Genomic DNA, 26,548 nt, shown 5'->3' on the forward strand with positions numbered 1-26,548 from the left:
CTGGTTCTGCCTTCAGGGACCTCGGCAGCCTCCCTACCCCTCCACCTCCCCACCCCGCAACCACCACGTGTGCTTTTTCTGAACAATCTCTCTCTCTCCACCATAGGTTGCAGGCTTTCCCTGAACTTCCTTCTCTTGCTGCTGCCAAACTAGGCAGCTGCCTTGGAATCCAGTCAGGCTTTCACTGTTCTACGCAGAAGCAATCAGCCCCACATCTTCATCAACATCATCAGTAGATTTGGTAAGACAATTGGGAATTCTTAGAAGAATTAGTTAAAAGAGAGTTTTTTCCCCCACATTAAAAATGAGAAAAAAAACATTACAATAGAGGGATTTGGGTCCCTGAATGATAATATGCTAGACAGTTTGAAAATGGGACAATTTAATAGGACGATATCTAATTTAGATGGAATTTATGTAATGTTAATTGTAAACATCAGCTTTATCACTTCTGTCATATTACTAAAAAAGTTGGTTACTCTGAATGCTAAGATACAGGGGCTTAGAAAAACTTAATAAAATAGATCACAGAGATATTCAAATTTAATGGAGGAATTTAATGGAGAACCAATTTCAGTATTGCTTTATAAGACTATTTTTATAGTATCTATAGAGGAACAGCCTAAGGTTTTCTTTCTTTTTTTTTTTTTAAGGTTGTAGCTAAAATTCTAATTGGTCTTTTTTTAAAGGTTTATTTAACTTTTTATTTTATGTACATTGATGTGAAGGTGTCAGATCCCCTGCAACTGGATCTTTAGACAGTTGTGAGCTGCCATCTTGGTGCTAGGAATTGAACAGGGGTCCTCTGGAAGAGCAGTCAGTGCTCTTAACCACTGAGCCATCTCTCCAGCCCCCTAGCCAAAGGTTTTCAAACAACCAGTCTTAATATATGCAGTAACCATACAGGAATTGCCACTTGATTGAGTAAGAGCTGAATGGACTCCTGTGTCAATATTAGATTTAAGGAGATTCAAAGAAGCAATAATCTCATTCACCTTTTGTGAGGCAAATGTTAAACTCATGGTCAGTTTGCAATAAGAATTATCCCTAGAAACCAGATAGAATTGGTTAAAGGTGTTTTAGAGCCTGGTCCACAATTACAATGGAGTTCAGAGAAGAGGTACTGAACAACTAGAGGTAGGGAAATCTCTCAATCAAATTCTTAGAAAAGGAAATTATGCTATGATAGAAAGGAAATCTGTACATAATGGTCACATCCTGGCTTTATGTCATGCAGCAGCTTTGAATGCTAGGGACAGACCTGAAGAAGTAGGGAAGAAGACGGAATCATTTACTGAAGTCATACGAGGCCCAAAAGAAACCTTCACGGATTTCTCACAAAGATTGACATCAGCAGTAAACAGAATGACACCAAATTCAGAAGTCAGAATAATAATTAAATCTCTGGCTTTTGAAAGGGGGAATTCTCTATTTAAATGGATAATTAGGCCATTGAAGGCAAGGTTAGCACTTTTGGAGGAATGGATTTTAAGATACAGTTAACGTTGACTCTCATACCATGGTGATGAATGGATAGGAGAGGTGATTTCCAGAGGTTTGAAGAAAAATTGAAACATCAAATGTTATAATTCTGGCAAGCAAGGTCAACTTAAAAGGGACTGTAGACAGGGCTTTCCTAGAAACAATGTTTTTTTCTAAGAATAATTTGTCCAGAATGTCCCTCCCTTCTGGATTATGCTATTTTCATGGTACTAAGGGATTTTAAAGAACCTCTCCACAGTTACCAATTTGAAATATGCAGAAAGAGTTGTTTTGCATATTGAAACTGCTGGGTTTATGCCAGATGATACAGAATTTACTTTATTATTTATTCAGATATAAGATATAATCAGGAATAGGCATTATTCCATATTCATAACACACATCTGATTCCATATGGGTCTGCCAGGTTCTCTAGCACAAGGTAATGCAGAAATCAATCAATTATTGATTGAAAATGTGCTGGAGGCCTCAGAATTTCATAAAAATATCATGTCAAGCCGGGCGATGGTGGCGCATGCCTTTAATCCCAGCACTCGGGAGGCAGAGGTAGGCGGATCTCTGTGAGTTCGAGACCAGCCTGGTCTACAGAGCTAGTTCCAGGACAGGCTCCAAAGCCACAGAGAAACCCTGTCTCAAAAAACCAAAAAAAAAAAGGCAAAAAAAAATATCATGTCAATAGCAAAGATTTAAAAAGACTTTTCATCCTGTGGCAACAAACTGAGGAAATTATGAAGAAATGTCCTACTTGTTCTTTCCACAACTAAGCACTACAATCTGCAAGAAGTAACCCAAAGGGTACTCAAAGGAATGAAATATGACAGATGGATATGTTCCATTTTGTAGAATTTGGAAAACTGAAATATGTAAATAACATCATTGATACCTATTCAGGTTTTTAATGGGAAACTGCCTTGAATTTGGAAAAGGCTGATTGGGGAATCATACACTTGCTAGAAGTTATGGCCATCATGGTTATACCTGTACAAATAAAGACAGACAATGCTCCAGTATGTCTCTAAGAACATAAAACAGCTTTTTGGTTATTAAAATATAAGGCATATTTCAGGTATACCACAAAATCTTATAGGGCAGGCAGTTATAGAAAGATCAAATTAAACTCTAAAGGATATATTAATTAAACAGGAAGAGATGATAAATACCCCCAGTAATAGATTGCATAATGCTTTACTAACTCTGAATTTTCTAAATGCTAATGAGAAAGGAACAACAGCTGTGGAGAGACAGTGGATAGTAGAAAAAATTATAGAATTAAATCAGCCAATATACATTAAAGATGTACTGACCTCAGAATGGAAACCAGGACATATGTTACATTGAGGAAGAGGTTTTGCTTTTGTTTCCACAGAAGAAAAGGTATTGATACCATCAAAATTGATAAAGATTCAATTTGAACAAGAGACACCTCCTAATTAGAAGAGATGATAGTTCATTAAGCATCATGGCCTTTTAATCTGAAGTAACCTATAAAACTAACAAATACTTTTTATGTTATCAGATATATCTTGCCAATAGAGAATTTCCTTAAAGTTAGGGTTGGGAAAGGGTCAGAAAAGGATTACAGATACACAATAAAGACAAATTCAGATGGAAAAAGCCTCTAAATGGGTTACAGTTTAGATAAACATACATAGGCTTAGGAGAGAGAAGAAAAAGAACATAGACAGATATCAAAGAAGTAAATTTTTTTTAAAAAAATGGTAAAGTCTTTAAAGAGACACAATACAGACAGTCATAGATTAAAAGAAAAAAAGAAAAATAAGCCATATAAAGATGGAATATACACAGAGAGCCTGGATTATGTATATTATTGTGTTTTCTATGAATTTTTTGACTATGAAGGAGCTAAGTACAGAGGAGGCATTTCATTGTATGGGCTGCTAAGCTAAACCAACCTATATATTTTGAAGGTATCTTGATTCCAAAATTTGGGTTTAAGGATATGTTGTTTTAAGCCAGACAGTGGTGACACACAACTTTAATCCCAGCACTTGGGAGGCAGAGGCAGGCAGTTCTCCGTGAGTTCAAGGCCAGCCTTGTCTACAATAGCTAGTTCCAGGGCAGGCTCTAAAACTACAGTGAAACCCTGTCTTGAAAAAAAAGCCAAGCCGGGCGGTGGTGGCGCACGCCTTTAATCCCAGCACTCGGGAGGCAGAGGCAGGCGGATCTCTGTGAGTTCGAGGCCAGCCTGGTCTACAAGAGCTAGTTCCAGGACAGGAACCAAAAGCTACAGAGAAACCCTGTCTCAAAAAACCAAAAAAAAAAAAAAAAAAAAAAAAAAAAAAAAAAAAAAAGCCAAAAAAAAATTAGAAAAGATATGTTGCTTTGGAAAAGAGGTTCTTCTTTTCTTTCCTGAGGATGAAAAACTGTGGAATCCTTCCAGATTAATGTGGTTTGATGGATCAAGACCCCTCAAAAGGTCACTGTGAACACCCCCCAAAATTACTTTGCCCAACAAAATGTATGAAGCAGTTTGGAAAGAATTATGCCTAAATTCCCTAAATGATTGTTTATAAACATTTGTTTACATTTAAAGGGGGATATGATATAGAGATTTGCATTGGTATGGTTCTTGGTTTGTTGATACAAATTTAAGATCAATTTTGTTATATATATATATATTTCTGCTCTTGATTAAGGTATTGTGTTTGTGCAGCTAATTTAAAAATGCAATGTATAATTAAGAAATATAGGTCAATAGTCATCTATAATAGTCAAGTTTGTAGTCATGATAGGTATATATAGAGATAGATAGATACATAGATAAGATAGATAGATAGATAGATAGATAGATAGATAGATAGATAGATAGAGATAGATAGATAGATAGATAGATAGATAGATAGATAGATAGATAGATAGGGATATATTTCAGTTAGATAGGTATTCTTCAAATATTTCAGAGACCTTCATAATATGGCATTTAAAATGTTTAAAAACTTAGGACTTTTCAAGACAATGAGACACATCTGCTCCTGGCAGCACCAATTACTTCAAGAGGAAGATAGGCATCGAAGAGGCTTCTCATGGAGTTTGTTAGCCATTTGGGCAAGAAACTGCTCTTGCCTGGGCTGTTGCATAAACTGGACACAAAGAACCTGCAGAGAGAGGACTGCTGAACTTGCCTAAAGGTGAGATGGTCTTTTGGGGTTCCTGACTCATGAAAGAATCTGTGAGACATTCTGCAAGACACAAAAGAAAGCTGATGGACTTTGCCATTACAAAGCAGAACAGATCTTCAAATTTCCTGCTTCACGGAAAAGTCTGCTGGATACTATAGGCCTGTGGGCTGAAGATTAGATGCCCCAATGTTACAGAAGAACTTTGGGTGACTGTCCAGTGAGATGTCTCTGTCATTTCTAGAGTTTTGTAAGTTGCTTACAGTGCACTTCGCGTTTACTTAGGTAATATTATATCCTTATGGAGTATTTGAAGGAGTTGAAGATTAGATAGTTATGATTATAGTTTTCCTTAAATATGATAAAAATAAATTAGTTATAAATTTTGTAACTATAATTCTTGTTAGATACCTGTTTTGTTATAAGTAATTTTTCTGTGTTAAAGCTAAAATCTTCCTTTTATTTAAACAGAAAAAGAAAGGTGATGTGGGATTCCCCTCTATATGCTGTGAATATCATTGGTTAATAAAAAAACTGTCTTGGCCTGTGATAGGACAAAAGAATAGAGCTAGGTTGGGAAAACTAAACTGAATGCTGAGAGAAGGGAGACAGAGTTTGGAGACAACACGTAGCCACTGCAGAGACAGACGCTCTGGAACTTTGCCAGTAGACTACCAGCCTCATGGTAAATATAAAATAATAAAAAAATGGGTTAAAGAAAGATATAAGAGCTAGCCAATAAGAAGCTAGAACTAATAGGCCAAGCAGTGATTTAATTAATACAGTTTCTGTGTGGTTATTTTGGGGCTGAGCATAAGGGAACAAATAAGCAGTCTTCTACAGTAGGGTTTCTCTGTGACTTTGGAGCCTGTCCTGAAACTCACTCTGTAGGCCAGAGTGGCCTCGAACTTACAGAGATCCACCTGCTTCTGCCTTCCAAGTGCTAGGATTAAAGGTGTGCGCCACCACTGCCTGGCTTTGCATTTGGATTCTTTAATAAAGCAAGCACAGTGTCCTGAGGAGCACTCCAGAGATCCTGGGCGAATCAGCAAGCCGTTCTAGGAACAGGTGACTTTCTGTGAAGTGGATGTACTGAAGCAGATGTGCTGAGGTCCTTTGATAGTCTGTGGAGCTCATAGGTATGCAAAGTGTGCTTGCTGAATTCTAAATCAATTGGATTATTATATAAGGAAAAAGAGGTCATCCACATTTTAGTTATTGTACAGAGTTATATTTGGGCACGAAGTGAAAGGAAGGACAAGGCTGAACAAAAAGAGAAACATTTTATGCAGGGCCCAGGAGGGAAGAGAGAGAACAAAAGAGAGAAGGTGAGAAAATATGAAGAAAGAGAAAGGAGAGCAGAGACATTGAAGAAAAGTGACTTCCACTCAGCCCTCCCATTTTCGAGGCCCTGGGCTCTGTGTCAAGCTGTGAGTTCCACTTTTGTTCCTGGGTTCCTTCCTTCCTGCATCTCATTTCTCTTTTAAAGCTTTGCTAATGAAACAACTCCAAATTCTTACATCATCAAGGGGAATTAAACACTTGATGGTTTTCTCTCCAAAAAAAGGTCACACATAAATGGGGTACAGTGGCAGGCGGATCTCTGTGAGTTCGAGACCAGCCTGGTCTACAGAGCTAGTTCCAGGACAGGCTCCAAAGCCACAGAGAAACCCTGTCTCGAAAAAAAAAATGGGGTACAGTATGAATGGAATCTTGCTGAAGGATTCCTGGGAGATGGAGCATGACCCAAGAGAGCAAGGTGGTCATGAGTTCATAAAACCGATTACTGGGGCCAGGGAGATGTTTCAGTGAGTACACACAGCACATGCACAATGACCTAAGTTCAAATCCTCAGAACTCAAAGCTAAGCATGTAGCATGTGTCTTTATTCCCTGTGCTCCTACACTGAGTGGCAGGCAGAGACAAGGGATTCTCCAGGAGCTACTGGGTCATCAAGCCACATATACAGAATACAGCAACAGTCAACAAAAAGACCCTGTCTCAAATGAGGTGCAAGGTGAGGACAGACTCCAGTCATCCTCTGAGCTCCTCAGTCATTGTGCTACTGCTGTGAAGAGACACTATGAGACAGGGTTTCTCTGTAGCTTTGGAGCCTGTCTTGGAACTGTCTTTGTAGACCAGGCTGGCTTCGAACTCACAGAGATCAGCCTGCCTGTCTCCCAAGTGCTGGGATTGAAAGCGTGTGCCACTACCGCCAAGCGATCATGCCAACTCTCAGAAAGGAAAGCATTTAATTGGGGCTGGCTTACTGTTTCAGAGACTTCCAGTCGTCCTTTGTCATTATGGTAGGGAGCATGGCAGCACAGAGGCAGACATGGTGCTGGAGAAATAGCTGAGAGTTCCGCATTCTGATTCACAGGCAGCAGAGAGAGAGAGACTGGGTCTGCCGTGGGCTTTTGAAACCTCAAAGCCCACCCCCAGTGACACACCTCCTCCAACAAAGGCATACTTTTTGATCCTTCTTATCCTTTCAAAGAGTTCTACTCTATGGTTACTAAGCATTGAAATATAGAAGCCTATGGGGGATGTTTTTGTCTTTTTTTTTTTTCTGAGACAGGGTTTCTCTGTGTGGCTTTGGTGCTTGTCCTGGCACTCACTCTGTAGACCAGGCTGGCCTTGAACTCACAGAGATCCACCCGCTTCTGCCTCCCAAGTGTTAGGATTAAAGGTGTGTGATGTGCCACTACCAGTACCCAGCTGGGGGCTCTTCCTATTCAAACCACCACACCTCCACACATAAACCATGCCATGCACATGTCCCCCACACATAAGGATCTTGCCTTTTATAGATGCAACTTGTGCCAAATAATCTCCAACTAACCATTCTTACCATCGTACCTACAGGAATAACAATACTAAAGAAGGGCTGGAAAGATGACTCAGCAGTTAAGAGCACTGACAGCTCTTCCAGAGGACCCAGGTTCAATTCCCAGCAACCACATGACAGCTCACAACTGTCTCTAAATCTCACACCCTCACACAGACATACATGCAGGCAAGACACAAATGCATATAAAATAAAAAGATAAATAATTAAAGAAACAAACAAAATATTAAAGAAACAAATATCTGACCTAGGTTTTTGGCATCTTCCTCCTTCATCCCAATGTTGTCCAGGACGAGCTTCACAAGGTTCTTCAGATTACCCAAGCTGTCAGTCAGACCACCTGCCAAAGGAAAACAGATTGGCATGTGTCCCTCCCTGGTGCTGTCCTTGTTTACCACCACTGTCATTCCTACTACCAATCAGAAGACTTTAGTTATCACAAAAGGCAGCTAGTGCTCACGACAGTCACACAAACATGGTTATTTTGTCAGAAATAGGTGGTGTACTCAGCTGGAAGCATGCTGTTCAAATATAATGGAATTGAACAGAGAGATAAAAGATAGCCAGATATGGTGATCATGCCTATAATCCCAGCACTTGGCGGGGGGTGAAGCAAGAGGATTGCAGTGGGTGTGAGGCAAGCCTGGGCTACATGAGACCCTGTATTGAAAAAGGGACTGAGAAAGGAAAGGGGAAAGAAGTGGATGGAACTTAGGTGAGGAGGAAACGAGAGAAGGTAAGAAAGGAGAGAAGAAGAAAGAACAGGAAGTGAAAAGAGGAGAGGAAAGGAGGGAAGGGAAAGGGAGAGGAGAGAAAGGAGGGGAGGCGAGAAGAGGGGAGTGGAGAGGATAGAAGAGAGGAGAGAAAAGAAGAGGAGAGGAGAGGAGAGGGGAGAGGAATGGAGAGGACAGAAGAGGAGAGGAGAGGGGAGGGTAGGGAAGAGGAAGGAAAGAGAGGAGAGGAGAGGAGAGGAGAGGAGAGGAGAGAGAGAGAGAGAGAGAGAGAGAGAGAGAGAGAGAGAGAGAGAGGAGAGAGAGAGAAGAGAGAGAGAGAGAGAGAGAGAGAGAGAGAGAGAGAGAGACATAAAACACGTAAATCTTTGGCAGCTGAAAACTTCCAGATTGCAATTGGAGGCAGGAGCTACAGAGATCCTCAAGAGCAGCTGAAATGAAGGACAGAGGAAATACAGAGAGGGTAAGTCAGGTTCAGGGATGCGCCGAGAAGATAAGAAAGCATTAGAGCTGTTACCAGAAGTTTCAGCATCCAGCACTAGCACAGGACCAGCCAGTCTTGATTACATCCTTCGGATGTACCCATACCTGGCAGCCCCTGAGTCTGCAAGCTGTGGATGCTCAGGTTCTGGAGGTTTGTCACAGACGTGATGTGCCGCTCATCGTCTATGGTGAGGGGACTGGCTTCCACAGCGAGGGAATAGATGTTCTTACAAGTCCGGAGGACTGAGCTGAGACTTCCAGCCACAGCCGCACATCTCTTGATGTACAACCGAAGGTTGGTGGCGGAGCTGAATATCTTCCCCAGATGTTTGATGTCTTGTTTATCCAACTTGCTGATATCCCGGAGAGTGACCTCTAGAGTCTTGAATTCCTGCTTCCAGTTGAAGAACAAAGACACAGCCCTGCTGGGAATGTAGGTTTCTGAGGGGCCTTCCATGTGGATTCCAGGGTTGTTCTCGACATCCTTGTCCTGGGAAGCGGTAGCCCTTCCATAGAAGACCAGCTTCACGAAGTCCAGTGCGCTTACACAATTAGGTAATTGTTCAAAGAAGTCAAATAAGTAATCAGGAATGTTCTCTGAGTCGATGAATAAACTTTTACCGGTAAAGAAAGCTTCAAATTCTTGGCTCAGCGCTGATTTAGATATGCTCTCAGAGAATAAATTGATGCCACACTCCACAAAAGAATTTACATTCTTGGCTTTCAGATGATCTTGCTCAGTGGTGTCTCTCATGCTCTGTAGAGATTCCTGCCTCCAGAGAGGCCTCCTGGTGACAGAAAGCCCTTGTAAGCTGCCATGCTCAGCCACCAGTGCAAGGTGCCTCAAGACAGCCCTGGTGGCTTCTGTGGACGACCCACACGTGTAGAGGAGCAGATTGCCGTACAGGGATGTGATGTCGGAGATGGAAACCATTCTCTTCAGATACTCATTCCCCTTGCTCACCTCGGCCGGTTCTCTGGAAATCAACAAGCTGCTAAGTCTGCGTCCTGCTGTGTACTCTTGGAATGATTTATGAAAGAATTTATACTTGGCTGTCAGCCTCTGAGCTGTGTACTTACAGAGGAGCCCAGTGGCCACCAGGACATCCTCGTTCATGCTGGACAGATCCTCAGGCTCAAAGGCAAACCTGTGGGAGAACACGCCCTCCAGGGCCAGGTCTCCACAGCAGTCTAGGCTCCTGACAAAATCACTCTCAGCCCCACCTCTGTGTCTATGCTTGTTTTTCTTTATCAGGAGGTCGTAGAAGGTCTGGAACAGCGTGGTTTGCGTGTAATCTTTGAATTCCTTCCTGCCCATCTGGATTGCACAGGTGATCACCACAAAGAGAGGGGTCTTCATCAGATTTCTCAAGCACTTGGACACCTGGATCTGGGATAACAGACCGTCAGCCAGCTCCTTTATCAGTACTTCTTGGATGAGAACCTGGGCACTGTCTTCTGTCATATCCCCAACCTCGGCAGTCAAGGCGCCAACATGTCTGATATGTCTCAGGCACTCGGTGGTGGTAGTGACAATGACCATGTTCTTGAAACGATGGTTTTGCTTTATCAGGTCTTCGATTTCCTGGCAGTTTTGGGCCTGGAATTCGTTGTAACCATCGAGGAGAAAGAGGACTTTCTGCTGCAGTTTCACCAGCATAGCCATGAACCCTGACTTGCTAATGGAGTCGGGTACAGTCAGGAGCTGATCACACACTGTTTCAAACAGTCCATGGCCTGTGTTGCTCAGGCGGACAAAGAAGACCAGTTTGAACCTGTTCAGAGCTTTGCACTCCCCAGAGGCCCAGAGCATGGCAATTCTCTGTAGCAGGGTGGACTTCCCTTTTCCAGACTCCCCTTCAATGAGGCAGGGGCTCTGGAGAGCCTCTAAAAGACTGCCCAGGGTTAGCTGCTCCACACGGTGATGACGATGGTCCTTCCTCCACAGGACAGGTTCCGTGAAGGTACGCTTCAGATTAAAAATGATGTCGATATCTTGACCCAGGGGGTAGAAGTTCAGAAAGGTGGGGCTGTCATATAAGTATTTTAAATTCTGAGCCAGGACATCCAAGTCTTCATCTGTGTTCTGATGAAAAATACCTGTTAGAGAAGAGACGATGTTATGGAGGAGTAGATTCTGCATCGCCTCTGAACTGGCTGGCTTTGTGTCAACTTGACACAAGCTAGAGCCATCAGAGAGGAAGGAGCCTCAGCTGAGGCAATGCCTCCCTGAGATCCAGCTGTAGGGCTTTTTCTCCATTAGTGATCAATGTGGGAGGGCTCAGGCCATGGTGGGTGGTGTCATGCCTGTGCAGGCGGTCCTGAGTTCTATAAGAAAGCAGGCTGAGTAAGCCATGAGGAGCAAGCCGGTAAGCAGCACCCCTCCATAGCCTCTGCATCAGCTCCTGCCTCTAGGATCCTGCCTTGCTTGAGCTCCTATCCTGACTTCCTTCAGTGATGAACAGCAGTGCTGAAGTGTAAGTTAAATAAATCCTTTCCTCCCCAACTTGCATTTTAGTCATGGTGTTTTGTTGCAGCAATAGAAACTCTGACCAAGACATCCTCAAAGCCCAGAGCTGGGGGGTGGGGGGATAAATGGCAAAGGTGCCGAGAATTAGCAGGGGATGACTTTCACTTTCTCTCCTGGTTCTAAGATACCACAGCAGGCTCCAAACACCCATCAGTCTCCCCGGGCCCTCTTCCCCTCATCTCTTCTTCTTTACTTTCCCTTTTCTTGCCATCAAATCTTACAGCAGCAGATGAGCAGAAAATGAGAGGATCCTTGGTTTTAGTTAAGAAAAGTGAAAGGCTGGGCTGAGAATGTAGGGTGGGGTAAATTTTAGTCAATTACACGATTAATTCATTTAAAATAGTTAAAATGAGGAGTTGGAGGTCCAGCTTGATGATGATGAAATGTCTGTCCCAATGGAAAGAGCAACGGTGACTTTTCCATGTCACCGCGGCAGGAGACAAATGAGTGACTGAGGACTGCTGGCTACGTGTGGTGGTGTTCTAGTTAAATGTTTTCTTTCAGACAGCACATTGATATAGCCCAGTCTGGCTTCAACCTCCCATTCCATCTTCCTCATTCTCCCCAGAGCTCCCATAGTAGCCGATGCCACCACAGCCAGCATTCCACTTGTACTTTGAAGGGAGGCTATACTTAACTCACTTCTTGCCCAGCTCTGGGGTTACTTATATGACTCCACTGTCGAATGTCTGCTGTGAATGATTCAAAGTCCCTGGCCAGTCACACAAAGGAGGAGGACGAGCTGAAATTCCATGGCAGGGACTGGGGTGTTCTGCACGGTTTAGGTCCTTATGGTGGGACAGAGGTGAGCAAAGCAATACTTACTTTGTCCAGTTAAGTCCTGATACATAGTAGAGTCCCACTTCTCAAGATACTTAAGAAAGAGGCTGCAGGCCTCTGAGCCCTTCTTCAGAATCATATGAATGATTTCTCGTGCAGCGTCCTGATCTACCTTCTTACAGCAGACATTGACGACTTCTTCATAGTTGAGAACACTTCGTGCAAACAGATCGTCTGAGATTTGCTTGGTAACTACGATGTTCATCCTCTGAATGAGGGATTGACTGTTCTCCTTTATGAAGTTCACTGAAGAAATGGAGGTAAATATTTGTTCATGTATGTATTTTAATCCACATGAAATATACATATCTGTCACCAGCATATGAAGGCAGCATATTTTTTCCCTTTAACTATGGAGATGCCAGATGTTTGACAGTCAGGCCCTCAAGAAGTAATCTGCAAGTTGGGAGGTGGTGGCGCACGCCTTTAATCCTGGCATTCGGGAAGCAGAGGCAGATGGATCTCTGTGAATTCGAGGCTAGCCCAGTCTACAGAGTGAGTTACAGGACAACCAGGGCAGTTACACAGAGAAACCCTGTCTCGAAAAGCAAAACAAAACAAACAAAGAAACAAACAAAAAGAAGTGATCCGCAAAACTCAGTAGCCCTAACTTTGGTCAGTGAACAAGACGGTTTCACTTTGGTGATTAAAATAGGTGGGTGATTTTGTTCACTGATACAAGAGTCTCTAGTGAGCGCCAGGTGTAGTGGCACCCACCTTTCATCCTAGACTCAGGAGGCAGAGGCAGGTGGATCTTTGTGACTTTGAAGCCAGCCTGAGCCACAAAGTGAGTTCCAGGACAGCCAGGGCTATGTAGTGGGACCCTGTCTCCAAAGGGGGAAAAAACAGAAAAAAGAAAAATCTCCAGTAAAGTTACAGTAGTGAAAACATGGGTTTCAAAGTAATGAATGGCCCTGTCCTCCAAGACCAAGAGCCATCTTAATTAGAGCCAGAGACCCTCACAATATCGCACCCATCGACATTCTCCTCTAGGAGGAGCTGGGGGACCATTAGGACCCTCAGCTGAGATCCCAGCTACTCTCTCGTGTCTCACTCCCAGTCACCTGCTTTAACTTCACTCTGACTTGGGAGGAGCTAGAATAGAATAGAGTAGAATACAGTAGAATAGAATAGAATAAATAGAATAGAATAGAATAGAGGGTGGAAGGTTAACTGGGGAAGGTACTCTTATCACTACATACACAGGGAGCTGTCATTCATGCTGATATAGGGCTTAAAGGGATGGGGGTGCTTTGTAGTTACCCCTTACCCAGGTCTGACAAGCAAGATCAACAGACCTACTGGTTCAACAAGCTAGACAGGTGGAATGGTCACTTTAGTCTCTTCTTGGGGCTCCATCAGGGGTGACAAAATGTTTGTTCACAGTTCCCCCAGGGAAAGTTAATGCAACAGCATGAAATCAGCCACGTGTGAGCATCTGTAAACTTTGCAGCTCTCTTTTGAATCTGAAATGCTGCCAGCTATGTGACAGCCAGTCTCTCTGGGGACAGAATATTCCTTTCATAGCATTTACTGAGCCCAGTAAGGGATTCTATATTTCCACCATGCCCAATTTCAAGATAACCACATATGTTGGCTGGCTAACAAAAACCTGAAAAGTCAACATTTCACCAATGAGAACCCATTACAGCACATGTCTGTGTCACCTGGGGAGCTGTTAGGAGAATTCATGTCTGTCATCACATACAAAGTAATGGGACAACATGCTCAGTTCTTCCTGTCACCACAGCAATGGAATAGCTGTTTTATCTTTCACAAGTTTTAGTGTTTTCTGAAAAATAGCACTACAAGTATCAGTTTTCAGTCTAAGTGCCCTCATTTCTCCTAGTTTCTAGAGGAGCCACATATTGTGTGTGTGTGTGTGTGTGTGTGTGTGTGTGTGTGTGTGTGTGTGGTCTGCCTCTGCAATGTCTTAATCTACTTTGGAGTTTGGTTTGGTTGACAGTACTGGGATTGATGGAACCTACAAGCTCATGCATGGGAAGTCATCTCTCTACCACCAAATTACAGTCTCAATCTTGGGCCTAACTTTTAAACACAGACAAAATTGTGCCCAGGAACTGTAGTTCACCGTCTCAGTGACAACTCAAAGGCACATCACCCTGGGACGCATGACTGACTGTGCTGTAACTATCAGATGGATAGATGCTTCTATATTTTGTAATTAAAGATGTTGTTCTTTGCTGCTGCTGCTTTAACAGGCCTCCCTATGTAGCTCTGGCTGTCCTGGAACTCACTGATGACCAGGCTGGCTCGGACTCACAGAAATAAGCCTGCTTCTGCCTCCCAAGTGCTGGGATTAAAGGTGTGCAATACTGTGCCCTCATGTGCAACCGGGTTTTATAGTAAATTAAATTTTTTTTTTTGGTTTTTCGAGACAGGGTTTCTCTGTAGCTTTGGTGCTCGTCCCGGAACTAGCTCTTGTAGACCAGGCTGGCCTCGAACTCCCAGAGATCCGCCTGCCTCTGCCTCCCGAGTGCTGGGATTAAAGGCGTGCGCCACCACCGCCCGGCAGTAAATTAAATTTTAATGTTTCGATTCATGGTGAAATAGCCCCAAGTGGCTAGTGGTTACTACACTGGTATAAAAATGAAAGCAGTTCATTTGGGTACCACTGAGGTCTGCCCCATTTCTCTGAAGTGATTGGGTAGAGTTTTCTGAAGTCTTGAGGGAAGATTTATGCTTGAAGAGGTGATGATGGCCAGAACAAAGAGTTTAAAGTACAGTCTGGTCACTTTGTACGTCTTGCCCCATTTATCATCTGCCTTTTTCCCCATAGGCTTGCCGTATTTTTTAATAAATTCTCAAGGGAACATAAGAATATGTCATTGAGAATCCCACAAAACATGAATTGCTTTTTTATTTAATACCATCAATATACATAGCTAGGCAGATGGTGTTTGTAGGGTACTTACTTGTTCTCAGTCAAAGCGCTCCAACTTTTCTAGATCTCAGTAGATTTTTTTTTTCCAAATGGGAATGCCAAAGATGTCTCCTTCCCGTGACGCCGGTGTTCATCCTAAGAAACTAAGGAAACAAAAAAGGAAGTGATCAAATAGAAAGATTCAAGTTGCTTCTTCTCAAGTCCATGCTTCTTTCTAGATGAGAAAATGCTTAATGCCCAAAATTGTAGTGGCGTTTCATTTTTATATAAATAAATAAAGCTTGCCTGAAGTTCACAGAGTAAAACATCCACACTGGCCAGCCTTACAGACAAGGAGACAATAACACGCACATTTAATCCCAGTAGCCACACTAGTTTGCCATAGAAACTGGGCAGTGCTTGCCTTTAATCCCAGTGGTGCACACCTTTAATCCGAGAAGTAGAGATGATTATAAAATGGGAGGAGAAGGCTCTCAGTCTGAGATTCTTGGAGGCAGGATCACCATTTCGAACTCAGGTAGAGGGTAAGAACCAATGGCAGGCCGTTTTGCTTTTCTGCCTTCAGGATGAACCTCAATATCTGTCTCTGGGTTTTTATTAACCGTGCTACACAAAATGGGTAAAACTTGCTCAGAGGTGACGGAAGTCCCTGCTGCAGAAGGGTGAGAACCTGAGTTCTATCCCCAGCAACTGTGCAAACATCTGGCCCTAGCACAGAAAGCAGCTAGAGACAGGCTCACTGGCCAGCCAGTTTTACTAGCCTATGGTACCAGGTTTAGCAAAAGATTCTATCAGGAGCAGAAAGGCAGAGAGTAATTGAGGAAGACACCTGGCGTGGGTCTCTGGATTCTACATGTGTACACACACACACACACACACACACACACACACACACACACACAAACTTGCTCAAAGTATGGCTTTGACCAAATGTCTGTCTCCTTGCCTAGAGATAGACCATGGTCAAGTGGAACTTCACCACCTCCACAGGTGCTTCCCATTGATGCCAATCAGAGCCAAGAGGACAAGTGAGATTGAAATATCAAAAGATGGAGCCGGACCTACTGGCTTGTCCCCAGGAAGTTAAAGGACCATTTGGAGACAGAGAAAGTGGCATAAGGAAGGAGTCTTGAGAGAAAGAGCCAGAAAACAAGGTAGGGATAACAGGAAGACAAGCAAAGGTCTGGTCTCGTGCTAGGATTAGGACTTGGATTGAGATCTACCACTGACAAGCTGAGTCGATGATAAAAGGCAGTGTCTGGCACACAGAAAGAGTCACGACAGTGTGTTCACCCCTCCATATCTATGGTGGTTTAATAAATAACAATGGTCCCCCTAGGCTCATATATCATGTCATCAGGAAGTAGAACTTTTTGAAAGGGCTAGGAAGTAGATGTGGCTTGGTTGGAGGAAGCATACAGGTTCATGTGTACATGTGGGTTCCGTTCCCAGCACCCACATCTGTAACTCCAGCAGCAGGGCATCTTCCTCTAGCCTCATAGTGCCTAAGGCATGCACAGGGCGCACATAAAGACAAGCAAGCAAAATGCTTGAAATAAAAATAAACAAATCAGGGTTAGAGAGATAGCTCCGCACTTAGAGCACTGGCTGCTCTCCCAGAGGACTAGGTTCAATCTCCTGCACCCACATGGCAGCTCATAATTTCCTGTCACTCCAGTTTCATGGGATCCAACACTTTCGCACAGAAAAAAATATGAATGCATATGAAATAAAAATAAATTTAAAAATAAATAAATCTTGAAAGAGGGGGTGGAAAAAATCATAAGAGTCAGAGGATCAAGAACTTTGCTGTGAGATTGCATTTCTTAGTAGCATCAGAATCTATACCCATGGGTCAGGTGGGGGTGGCACACACCTTTAATCCTAGCACTTGGAGTGCAGAAGCAGGGGGAATCTCCAAGACTGAGGCCATCCTGGTCTACAGAGTGAGTTCCAAGACAGCTAGGGCTACTCAAAGAAACCCTGTCTCAAAAAAAAAAATCTATACCTCCTGAAGTCTCAGCAACATGACCTCCCAAACATGGGCGGAATAAGGAGACCATGAGCAAACATGACTAATTAACTGCACAGCAGGGAAAGCCCATGCGGCCTCAACCCCACTCGAAGAACTACAGACAACCAAGGAAAGAGGGGAGCCGAAGGTGTAGCCCTCCCCAGGGCACAATTGGTTGTCCTGTACCAAGTGCTTAACCCTGAAAATATGCATACAAGTAATATTGTAAGGACTCAGTGGGATGCATTTGAGGATATAGATGTATATACAGATACATATATGCATTCAATAACAGTTGATAAGAACCTATGAATTTGAAGGAGAGTATGGAGGTATATATGAAGAGTCTACAGGGGAGAAATGTAATTAAAATACAATATCAAAATTAAATAAATTTTATTTATTATTTATTTAGTTCTGTGTACCTTTGGTACCTGTTTTGTGACTTGCTCTGTAGACCAGGCTGGCCTCAAACTCACAGAGATCCTCCTGCCTCTGCCTCCCAAGTGCTGGGATTAAAAGCGTGTGCCACCACCACCTTGCTAATAAATTTTAAAGAAAAAAAGGACACATACTGCTCTTGCAAAGGACTTGAGTTTTGTTTCTAACACTCATGTTGGGCAACTCACAACTGCTTCCATGGGTATTTGCACTTATGTACACCGGCTTCCATACACACACACACACACACACACACACGCACATACAAACACATAATTAAAATAATCTTTAAATATAAAAATATTCTTTTTTAAAATTCAAAAAAAAAATAGGGATGTAGCCAATTTGACCATCTGGATTTTGGGTCACACTCTGAAAATCCTGCCTCCCACCAAGCTATCCTAAGAATAACCGAATCATGTGGAAGAGATCCTTTTGTTATGGTTGTACCTTGGCAAATAATATTTTCTTATTTGAAACAAGACTTGGCTTACAAAATAGCCAAGACTGGTCTGGTGCACACTGTGTAGCTCGGTTTACTCCTAAATGTATGCTAATTCTCTGGCCTCAGCTTTCTCATTGTTAAGATTGCAGGCATGAGCTAAATGTTCTTGCTACTCATTAGATGGCTTCCTCAGAGAACTGAAACTCCTCTTGACCCATGTCTAGGGAGTCATTCCCACAATGACTGACGTCAGGGAAAGAACTCATATAATTGGGAGCAGAGAGGCAGCACATGGAACTGGCATATGCGTGTGCTTAGATTTGGCATTTCAGACTTCAAACTTGAACCCCCATTCTTCCAGTTTGCTAGATAGCTGCTTCTAGATGTGCTACTTGATCTTTCTGGGGCATGCTTTCTTGCTTTGTAATTTTTTTTTTTTTGGTTTTTCGAGACAGGGTTTCTCTGTAGCTTTGGAGCCTGTCCTGGCACTAGCTCTTGTAGACCAGGCTGGTCTCGAACTCACAGAGATCCGCCTGCCTCTGCCTCCCGAGTGCTGGGATTAAAGGCGTGCGCCACCACTGCCCGGCTGCTTTGTAATTTTTTTACATTGACTGGTGTGTGTGTGTGTGTGTGTGTGTGTACGCATGCACACCACAACATTTGTGTAGAGCTTAGAGGACAACCTGTAGAAGACAGTTCTCTCCTTGTGGAATAGTAGGTGGCTCCCAGGGATCACAGGGATCAAACGCTGGTCAACAGGCTTGGTGACAAGTACCCCTACCCCCTGAGCATCCCCTCAGCCTCTGGATTATGATTTCTTTACTGAAATATGAGTGCTCATAATATCTGCCCCAAGCCTAGGACTGTTGTAATATTAAACACATGGGAACAGATGGAGCAGACGTGGTCACAGTGCTTTGTCTACCATTCGAGTAAAACATGCTTTAGCCTAGAATGCTTTTAGATCTCTGCTGGACTCCAACAATCTTACTGAGTATTCTTAGCGCTATGCAAATAACATATGTAAGCCACGCACACAGAAGTGAAACTGTCTAGGGGCACACTCAGGACTAATGGGAACCCGGAAGGACAAAATGGTTAGGGGGTGTTAGGAGGGCATAGGGGTGGGGAATGCTCAAAGAACGTTATAAAATTATATGAAAATGTCCTGGTATTGCTTACAATGAATATACACCAATTAAAGCAAACATTTAAAACTCATGAGCAGTACTACAGACACGAGCTGAGCTGTTAGGAGCAGAATAGCTGACCAGCTTAGATCCTAGGTCCTGCAGCTGATTATTGTCTGACCACGGTGAATCTTTGCCACATGTTCCACCTCTACACCTAAGGTCAACTGAGATAACGGCTGGAAACACCGCATCACACAACGGGGTCTGTAGAGCGCTTTCCTATAAACACTGGCCCACAAACAGGGATTTCCTTCCATTCTCTAAGTTCAAGCATCTTGTCTGTGCCTCAGGAGACAAGATGGACCAAGTATCCCTCTTGCTGTCAGCTCTGGGATTCCTTTCCATAGTGCCAAGACTCATTTTCAAAGCTCTTTTGTCTCCAAGGAAATACAAATGTACCCTCTAGGGCTCAATAAACTTTAAACACCAACTCAGAAAATCCCAGTTAAACTCCAGCAGACCAAGTTAACAATCCTGCTGTTCCCCACCCCCGCTGTCCACTTTCCCTTCCCCGCCCTACTGTCCACTCCCCCTTCCCACCCCACTGTCCACTCCCCCTTCCCCGCCCCACTGTCCACTCCCCTCTCCCTAAGCCACTGCCCACTCTCACCTCCAAGGTTTCCCTGTAGGCAATCAGCCCAATGGGCAAACCATTCACTGCAGGAAATCTTCATAGACACAAGGTTTCAATGAATCCAAACCCAAATGTCAATAATTGACTCTAAAGTGACTTCAAATCCATTTCCCTGAAGTACCTGGTCAAGCAGTCCAGTTGCCTTCCTCTTGAAGGATGAAGGAAAGTCATTTTAAAAGTAAGTTTCTCTCTCTCTCCTTTTAGTTTGACAGCAAGGCTGTTCCTGTTGATCCAAACGTTCAGCGAGAGTACAGAAGAGGAAGTGCCTGATGGGTTTTTCCTTTCTGAAAAAGCATAGTAAGGGTGGTTAGGACACACATGCTTACAAGAAAAATGAGTGAGAGAGCAGCCAGGAAGTGGGACTTTGAACTTACTCACCTGTTTCCTGCTTATTCATAATGTAAAGATTTAATGACTGTTGGCTTTTCTAAGCAAAGGGAATGAGAGTGTTTTACTGGAAACAATTATGAGTGAACACGGCCCAGGAAAACAGGATACCCCGAGCTCCAAAGATCCAAAGTGGTAACTGTTTCATGAAGGGCTTTTCTATTTTGTCTCAGTTTTTGGGTGTGTGTATGTGTGTGTTTTGTTTTGTTTTGTTTTTTGAGACAGACTCTCTCTATATAGCTCTGGCTGTCCTGGTACTCCCTATGTAAACCAGGCTGGCCTGGAACTCACAGTGATTTGCCTGCCTCTGCGTCTCAATTGCTAGAGCCAGTTTAGTTTCAGTAAGTTTTTATACTAATAAAACAATAAAAGTCATAAATCAATGTAAGTTCAAGTACGTTGGTGGAAACATCAGGTAGGCAGACCACAGCAAAGAAACCCCTGGGAAAGGCTTCAGATCTGAGGCCATCTTCCGTCTCTGGGTCATTAGGCTGCTTTGTTAGTAGGGCCCAAAGGTTTTGCCTGTTAGGAGCTTTTGGGTCAGACACCAAAATTGCTAACAAATTACTTCTAAAGTTCTTTTTTTGGGGGGGGGGGATTTTTTGAGACAGGGTTTCTCCATAGCTTTTTGGTTCCTGGCCTGGAACTAGCTCTTGTAGACCAGGCTGGCCTCGAACTCACAGAGATCCGTGACTTCTAACGTTCTAATCAGTCAATCAGCTTCTGATTCTTGCTATACACGTTCAGTCTTAGTTCCATGCCTGGAGCCCTCAATGGAAGTAGGAAACTGATTCCTGAGAGTTATCTTCTGACCTCCAACATCTTGCACACCTTGGCAATAGTGGGCATGTGACGCTACCCAAGGCTTTGTGAATACCAACTGAGCTTCATCCCAACCCAAGTCGTTCCAAATAAACTACTATATACCCGTTAGACGAAAGAAAAGGCAACACTAAAGTTATAGAAAACAGCTGAGCGAGGTGACATATGCCTACAGTCCCAGTACTTGTAAGGTGCTTCTAAGGGCAGAAGGATCAGGAGTTTAAGGTCATACTTGGCCAGGGTGGTGGGGGCGCACGCCTTTAATCCCAGCACTCGGGAGGCAGAGGTAGGTGGATCTCTGTGAGTTCGAGGCCAGCCTGGTCTACAAGAGCTAGTTTCACGACAGGAACCAAAAAGCTACGGAGAAACCCTGTCTCGAAAATTCAAAATAAATAAATAAATAAATAAATAAATAAATAAATAAATAAATAAGGTCATCCTTGACTGTGTACTAAGTTCAGGATCAGCCTGGGTCATGGGAGACCTTATCTCAAAACCAAGGAATATAGCCAGGAGTGGTGGCTCGTGCCATTAATTCCAGCACTTGGGAGGTAGAGACGGGTGACTTTCTGTGAGTTTGAGGCCAGCGTGGTCTATAGAGTGGGTTATAGGACACCCAGGGCCACACAGAGAAACCCTGTCTCAAAACAACACAAACCAACTCACCACATCCCTACACACACACACTTGAGCTCACAAACTTAAAAATATCTGGGAATGGTGACATGACTGTAATCTCAGCTACTTGAGGCAGAGGCAGGAGAATTGCAAGTTTGAGGCCATCCTGGTCTACTGAGAGGTACCCAAAATTATTTATACAGTAAAAGCAGGCGCAGCAGCCACAGCAGAGCAGAGCATGGTGGTGCAAACCTTCCATCCCAGCACTCCAGAGGAAGAGGGAAGTCTCTAGGAGTCGGAGGCCAGCCTGGTCTACAGAGTGCATTCCAGGTCAGCCAGGGCTACACCAAGGTATGTCTTAAAACAACAACAGCAACGATTAGTGCTGCTCTCAACCTTGAGCAGGTAAACTTCTTTTTACAATGGGAAGCAGCTGATTCAGAAACTTACCAAAGGGCCTCATAATGGGGTAGTTCCAATGATTATTATAAAGTTTAGTCTGAGCTGGGAGGTGGTGGCATACGCCTTTAATCCTAACACTCAGGAGACAGAGGCAGGTGAATCTCTGTGAGTTTGAAACCAGCCTGGCCTACAAGAGCTAGTTCCAGGACAAGTTCCAAAGGTACAGAGAAACTCTGTCTTGATAAGCCTAAAAAAAAGAAGAAAGGAAAAGAAAGTTTAGTTTGAAAAAGCCAGTCCTCTCAACCAATATTTACAAGAAATAAATGAGATTAGCAAGTTAAATATAGCATTTGTACCGCTCCTTTAAAATCAATAAACCTACCTGCCCAAAGGGCCAGATGGAAGAAGATTCCAGAAACCAAATCAATGATCTGAAAAATCCTGCTTGGTTTATACAGAGATGAATAAACAATTAACAACAATAGAAAACCCCAGGACCCACCCCCCATAAACATCAAGCACAGAGGGAAAATCCTTTGCTGTAAGATTTCAAAGCATTAGAGTTGGCATCATGGAACCAGATTTTCAGGGCTCATGTTCTATTGCTGCTGCTTGCTATCTCTGTGACCTTTGGAAAGTATTCTTTCCCTATTTCCTGTTCCTTATCTGTGAAGAATTCCTGTTTATACTTATCTGTGAAAAGTTCTTGCTTTACATGGTTCTTGTGATGACTGAACAGATGAACATAAACCACTTACTATCATAATGCCTGGCATCTGACGCGTGAGCAAGTGTGAGTTATTAGGTGTGTGTGTGTGTGTGTGTGTGTGTGTGTGTGTGTGTGTGTGTCTGTGTGTGTGTGTGTTACTGAGTAATCCATGACTGGTGTGCCTCTAATCATATTTTCAGAAAGGAAGGAAATGGGACACAGCAGCAGACATATTAGAATAGGTAACTAAAGCTTGAGAGATGGCTTGGTGGTTAAGTGTACTGACTGCTCTTCCAGAGGACCCAGGTTCAATTCCACAAGGCAGTTCACAAATGTCTGTAACTCCAGTTCCAGAGGATATGAAACCTTTACACCAAGACACATAAAAATAAAGTTAAATAAATCATTAAAAATTCTTTAAAATAAGAGGTAACCAAAACTTTCAAGAATGATAAAAATCTTGAGGTTTAGTATACTCAATAAATTCTAAGCTCTATTATAAAAAAATCATTACTGTAATGATCTGTCCTGTCCCTTTAAGAGACAAACCATGCCCACTACCCCCCCTTTTGCTGAGGCAATCTGATATTTAGCTTGCAGCCTGAGTCCTTCCCTTTTCCATTTAGAAGAGGCAGCTTCTGTCCCTACCTTCTCTCTCTCTCTCTCTTTCTCTCTCTCTCTGCTCTTCTCCCCTTTCCCTTTCCCCTCCATAATCCATTAAATAAATACCCAGCCTCACTCTGCATGGCGTGCCTATCCATGGCTCTCTCTCTCTCTCTCGCCTGCCACATGGCTCCCTGCCTGGGACCAGCCGCCTTCAGAGACCTGCTGCGTGGTCTCATGGCTTGCCCATCTGTCTGTCTTTCCTCATGGGACTTGACTCGCTGCCCCCACGTGGCCCACTGCAGTCACTTGGGGAACTGCACTGTCCCTCCCTGGAACCGGCTGCTCTTGGGACCCGCTGCCCACTACCACTGCAGCCACTCGGGATCTGTAGCATTTTACTTCATCCATTACAATATCCACTTTTGGGCATATATCCAAAGGAGGCATGCTCACACCACATGGACATTTGCTCAACTATGTTTATAGCAGCATTATTCATAATAGCCAGAACCTGGAAACAACCTAGATGCCACTCAACCAAAGAATCAATAAAGAAAATGTGGTACATTTACACAAAGGAGTACTACACAGTGGTAAAAAAAAATGACATCTTGAAATTTGCAGCAGTGGTGGCGCACGCCTTTAATCCCAGCACTTGGGAGGCAGAGACAGGCAGATCTCTGCGAGTTCGAGGCCAGCCTGGTCTATAGAGTTACAGGACAGGCACCAAAAGCTACAGAGAAATCCTGTTTTGAAAAATTAAAAAAAAATTGCAGGCAAATGGACAGAACTAGAAAAAAAAACATCCTCAGTGAGGTGACCCAGACCCAGAAAGAGAAATATAGTGTTTACTCATTCATAAGTTAATATCAGACATAAAATAAAGGATAACCAGACTACAGTCCAAAACCCCAGAGAAGCTAGAACCCTTAACCAGAAACAGATGGAAGCAGATGCAGTGATCCACAACTAACCATTGGGCCGAGCTCCCGGAGCACAATCAAAGTGAGGGAGAAGCGATAATATGAACAAAGGGGTTAAGACCACGATGGGGAAACCCACAGAATCAGCTGACCCCAGCTAGTGGGAGTCCACTTACTCCATACTGACAACTGGGGAACCTGCATAGGACTGAACTAGGCCCTCTGAATGCAGGTGACAATGGTGTGGCTTGGGCAGCGTGTGGGGCCACTGGCAGTGGGACCAGGATCTAGCCCTTATGCATGGACTGACTTTGTGGAGCCCATTCTCTATGGAGAGATACTTTCCTCAGCCTAGACACAGGCATGGGGTTGGTGGATGGGTGGGTGGGGTCCTGCCTCAATAAGGTGATGGGACAGACTTAGTTGAGAAGCAGATGGGGTGGGGGAGGTGAAGGGTACAGGAGGAGAGGAGCGGGAGAACTGAGATTTGTTGGGCCAAAATCTCAAGACCTGTAGGACAGAGAAAAGCCTGGCTCAAGTTTGAGGGAACTGAGTGAGGATGAGACAACAAAATCTAAGAGGAAGGGCTTGGCAGTCTCTCATTGGCTGGAGGTACCCCTGCATCCCACGATGTCACTTAACCTATATAAGCTGACACAGTAATAAACTGAGTTCCTGCTTTGACTTGACTCCCTATCACGTCTGATTGTCCTTCATTACAGGCCATGCCTGTAATGACTTCACTGGGAAGACAGAGGAAGATCAGAAGTTCAAGAAAACCTCAGGTAAATATGAACTTGGAGGCCTGCCTGGACTACATTATACCACTTCTTTAAATACACCACTGGGGGCTGGAGAGATGACTCAGTGGTTAAGAGCACTGTTTGCTCTTCCAGAGGTCCTGAGCTCAATTCCCAGCAACCACATGGTCACTCACCATCTGTAATAAGATTTGGCACCCTCTCCTGACCAGCAGGCATACATGTAGACAGAACACTATATACATAATAAATATATTTAAAAAAAATAAACGCACCACTGGGCATGGTGGTGCACGCCTTTAATCCCAGCCTGGACTACAGAGTGAGTTCCAGGGCAGGACAGGCTCCCTACAGGGAGACACCTTTTCTCAGAAAAAATAAAATTACAGGGTATGCCTTTCCTTTGCAACATTATAGATTCATTGTACATCTTTCCATGTCTGTTTCACAATATACACTCAGAACTCCCCAAACTGGAAGCCACTTTTATGTATCTTGAATTTTAAATTTAAGCAGACTAATTTGAACATTTAAAAACATAGGTAGGGACCAAAGATGTGGCTCATATTTTAGAGCCTATACTGCTCTTGCAGAGTTTCCAAGTTCTGTTCCCAGCACCCATGTCAGGTGCTGCGTTGTGGTCTCGCTCCTGCACCCCTGTGTATACATATATACATAATTAAAATACATTTTAAGATTACAAACATAGATGAGGGGCTAGAAAGATGACTCAGAGGTTAAGTGCACTTGCTTCCTCTGTAGAGATTTGCGTTTGTGTTCCCAGTACCCACTCAGGTGGTGCAAATCTGCTTTAACACCAGTTCTAGGGGATCTGACGCCCTCTTGCGGCTTCTGCAGGCACAGAGGAAGTGAGCACTGGGTGAGAAGCAAGGGGACTAACTTGCTTAAGTTGTTAAGTGTTGTCCTAATTTCTTCTCTCTGGCCTGTCGCCTTCCTCATAAATGAATTCGGCTAGACTATATCTAGTCTGTAGGTGGCGATTTACAGCCTTACTAGGCCCATTCTGTCACCCAGCCTCTTTATGTTAAAGGTGAGGAGATTAAGTCTTTGAAAGGACATGTAACTTTGTCAATATTCTACACAACTAACGAGTAAAGGTAGCAGAATTCTGGAGTCAGAGATGAGGGATTGAAGTCTTGAAACTTAAGTAGTTTTTGTGAGTTTGTTTTGGTTTTAGATGGGGGGGGGGGGGAGGTCTCAGCCTGGCGGTGGTGGCGCAGGCGGGGGTCTCACTTTGTAGCCAAACCTGGCCTCTAACGCCCAGTGTTTCTACTGCCTCAGTCTTCACAGCGCAGGGACTACAAGCGTGAGCCAAACGACCAACCTCTCAAATTCTGTTTATCTACAAGGAAAAGAATGCGTTTATAAAAACTGAAGGGGAAAAAAAAGAGAGATTAAACCATTTAAACAAACAGTTTAGGGCGGGACAGAGATTTCCCGAGGTAACTTCCGGTACAGGGTTGGTTTCCGGAATCAACAACAGGAAGGGCCAATCATAACCTTCCCCAGGGAGCCAATGGGAGAGCAGATTACAAACAGCCAATCCCGGCGGCGCTGTCACTGTTATGGTCCTGTCAGGGCGCCGGCGTCGTGGT

At 43.6% G+C, this 26,548-nt stretch overlaps 1 protein-coding gene across 6 annotated transcripts in view; it reads right to left on the reverse strand.

Moving 5' to 3' along the window:
• The window catches only part of Nlrc4 (NLR family CARD domain containing 4), a 44,957-nt gene extending 18,443 nt beyond the window's left edge, over positions 1-26,514 (reverse strand). For 2 of the 6 annotated variants that reach the window (XR_012908770.1, XM_075955666.1), the window contains exons 1-5: positions 19,826-26,514; positions 15,009-15,120; positions 12,058-12,318; positions 8,808-10,802; positions 7,736-7,828 (exon numbers count right to left, since the gene is read on the reverse strand). Coding sequence is in view for 5 of the 6 variants with exons in the window: in XM_075955666.1 (XP_075811781.1) it covers positions 7,736-7,828; positions 8,808-10,802; positions 12,058-12,318; position 15,009 (2,350 nt within the window). In the remaining variant the exon portion in view is untranslated. The other 4 variants (XM_075955670.1, XM_075955667.1, XM_075955669.1 and 1 more) reach the window with 4 other exon arrangements.
• Positions 26,515-26,548: the final 34 nt, after the last annotated feature.

This window comes from Microtus pennsylvanicus, chromosome 21, assembly GCF_037038515.1.
Source record: "Microtus pennsylvanicus isolate mMicPen1 chromosome 21, mMicPen1.hap1, whole genome shotgun sequence".
Lineage (NCBI taxonomy): Eukaryota > Metazoa > Chordata > Mammalia > Rodentia > Cricetidae > Microtus > Microtus pennsylvanicus.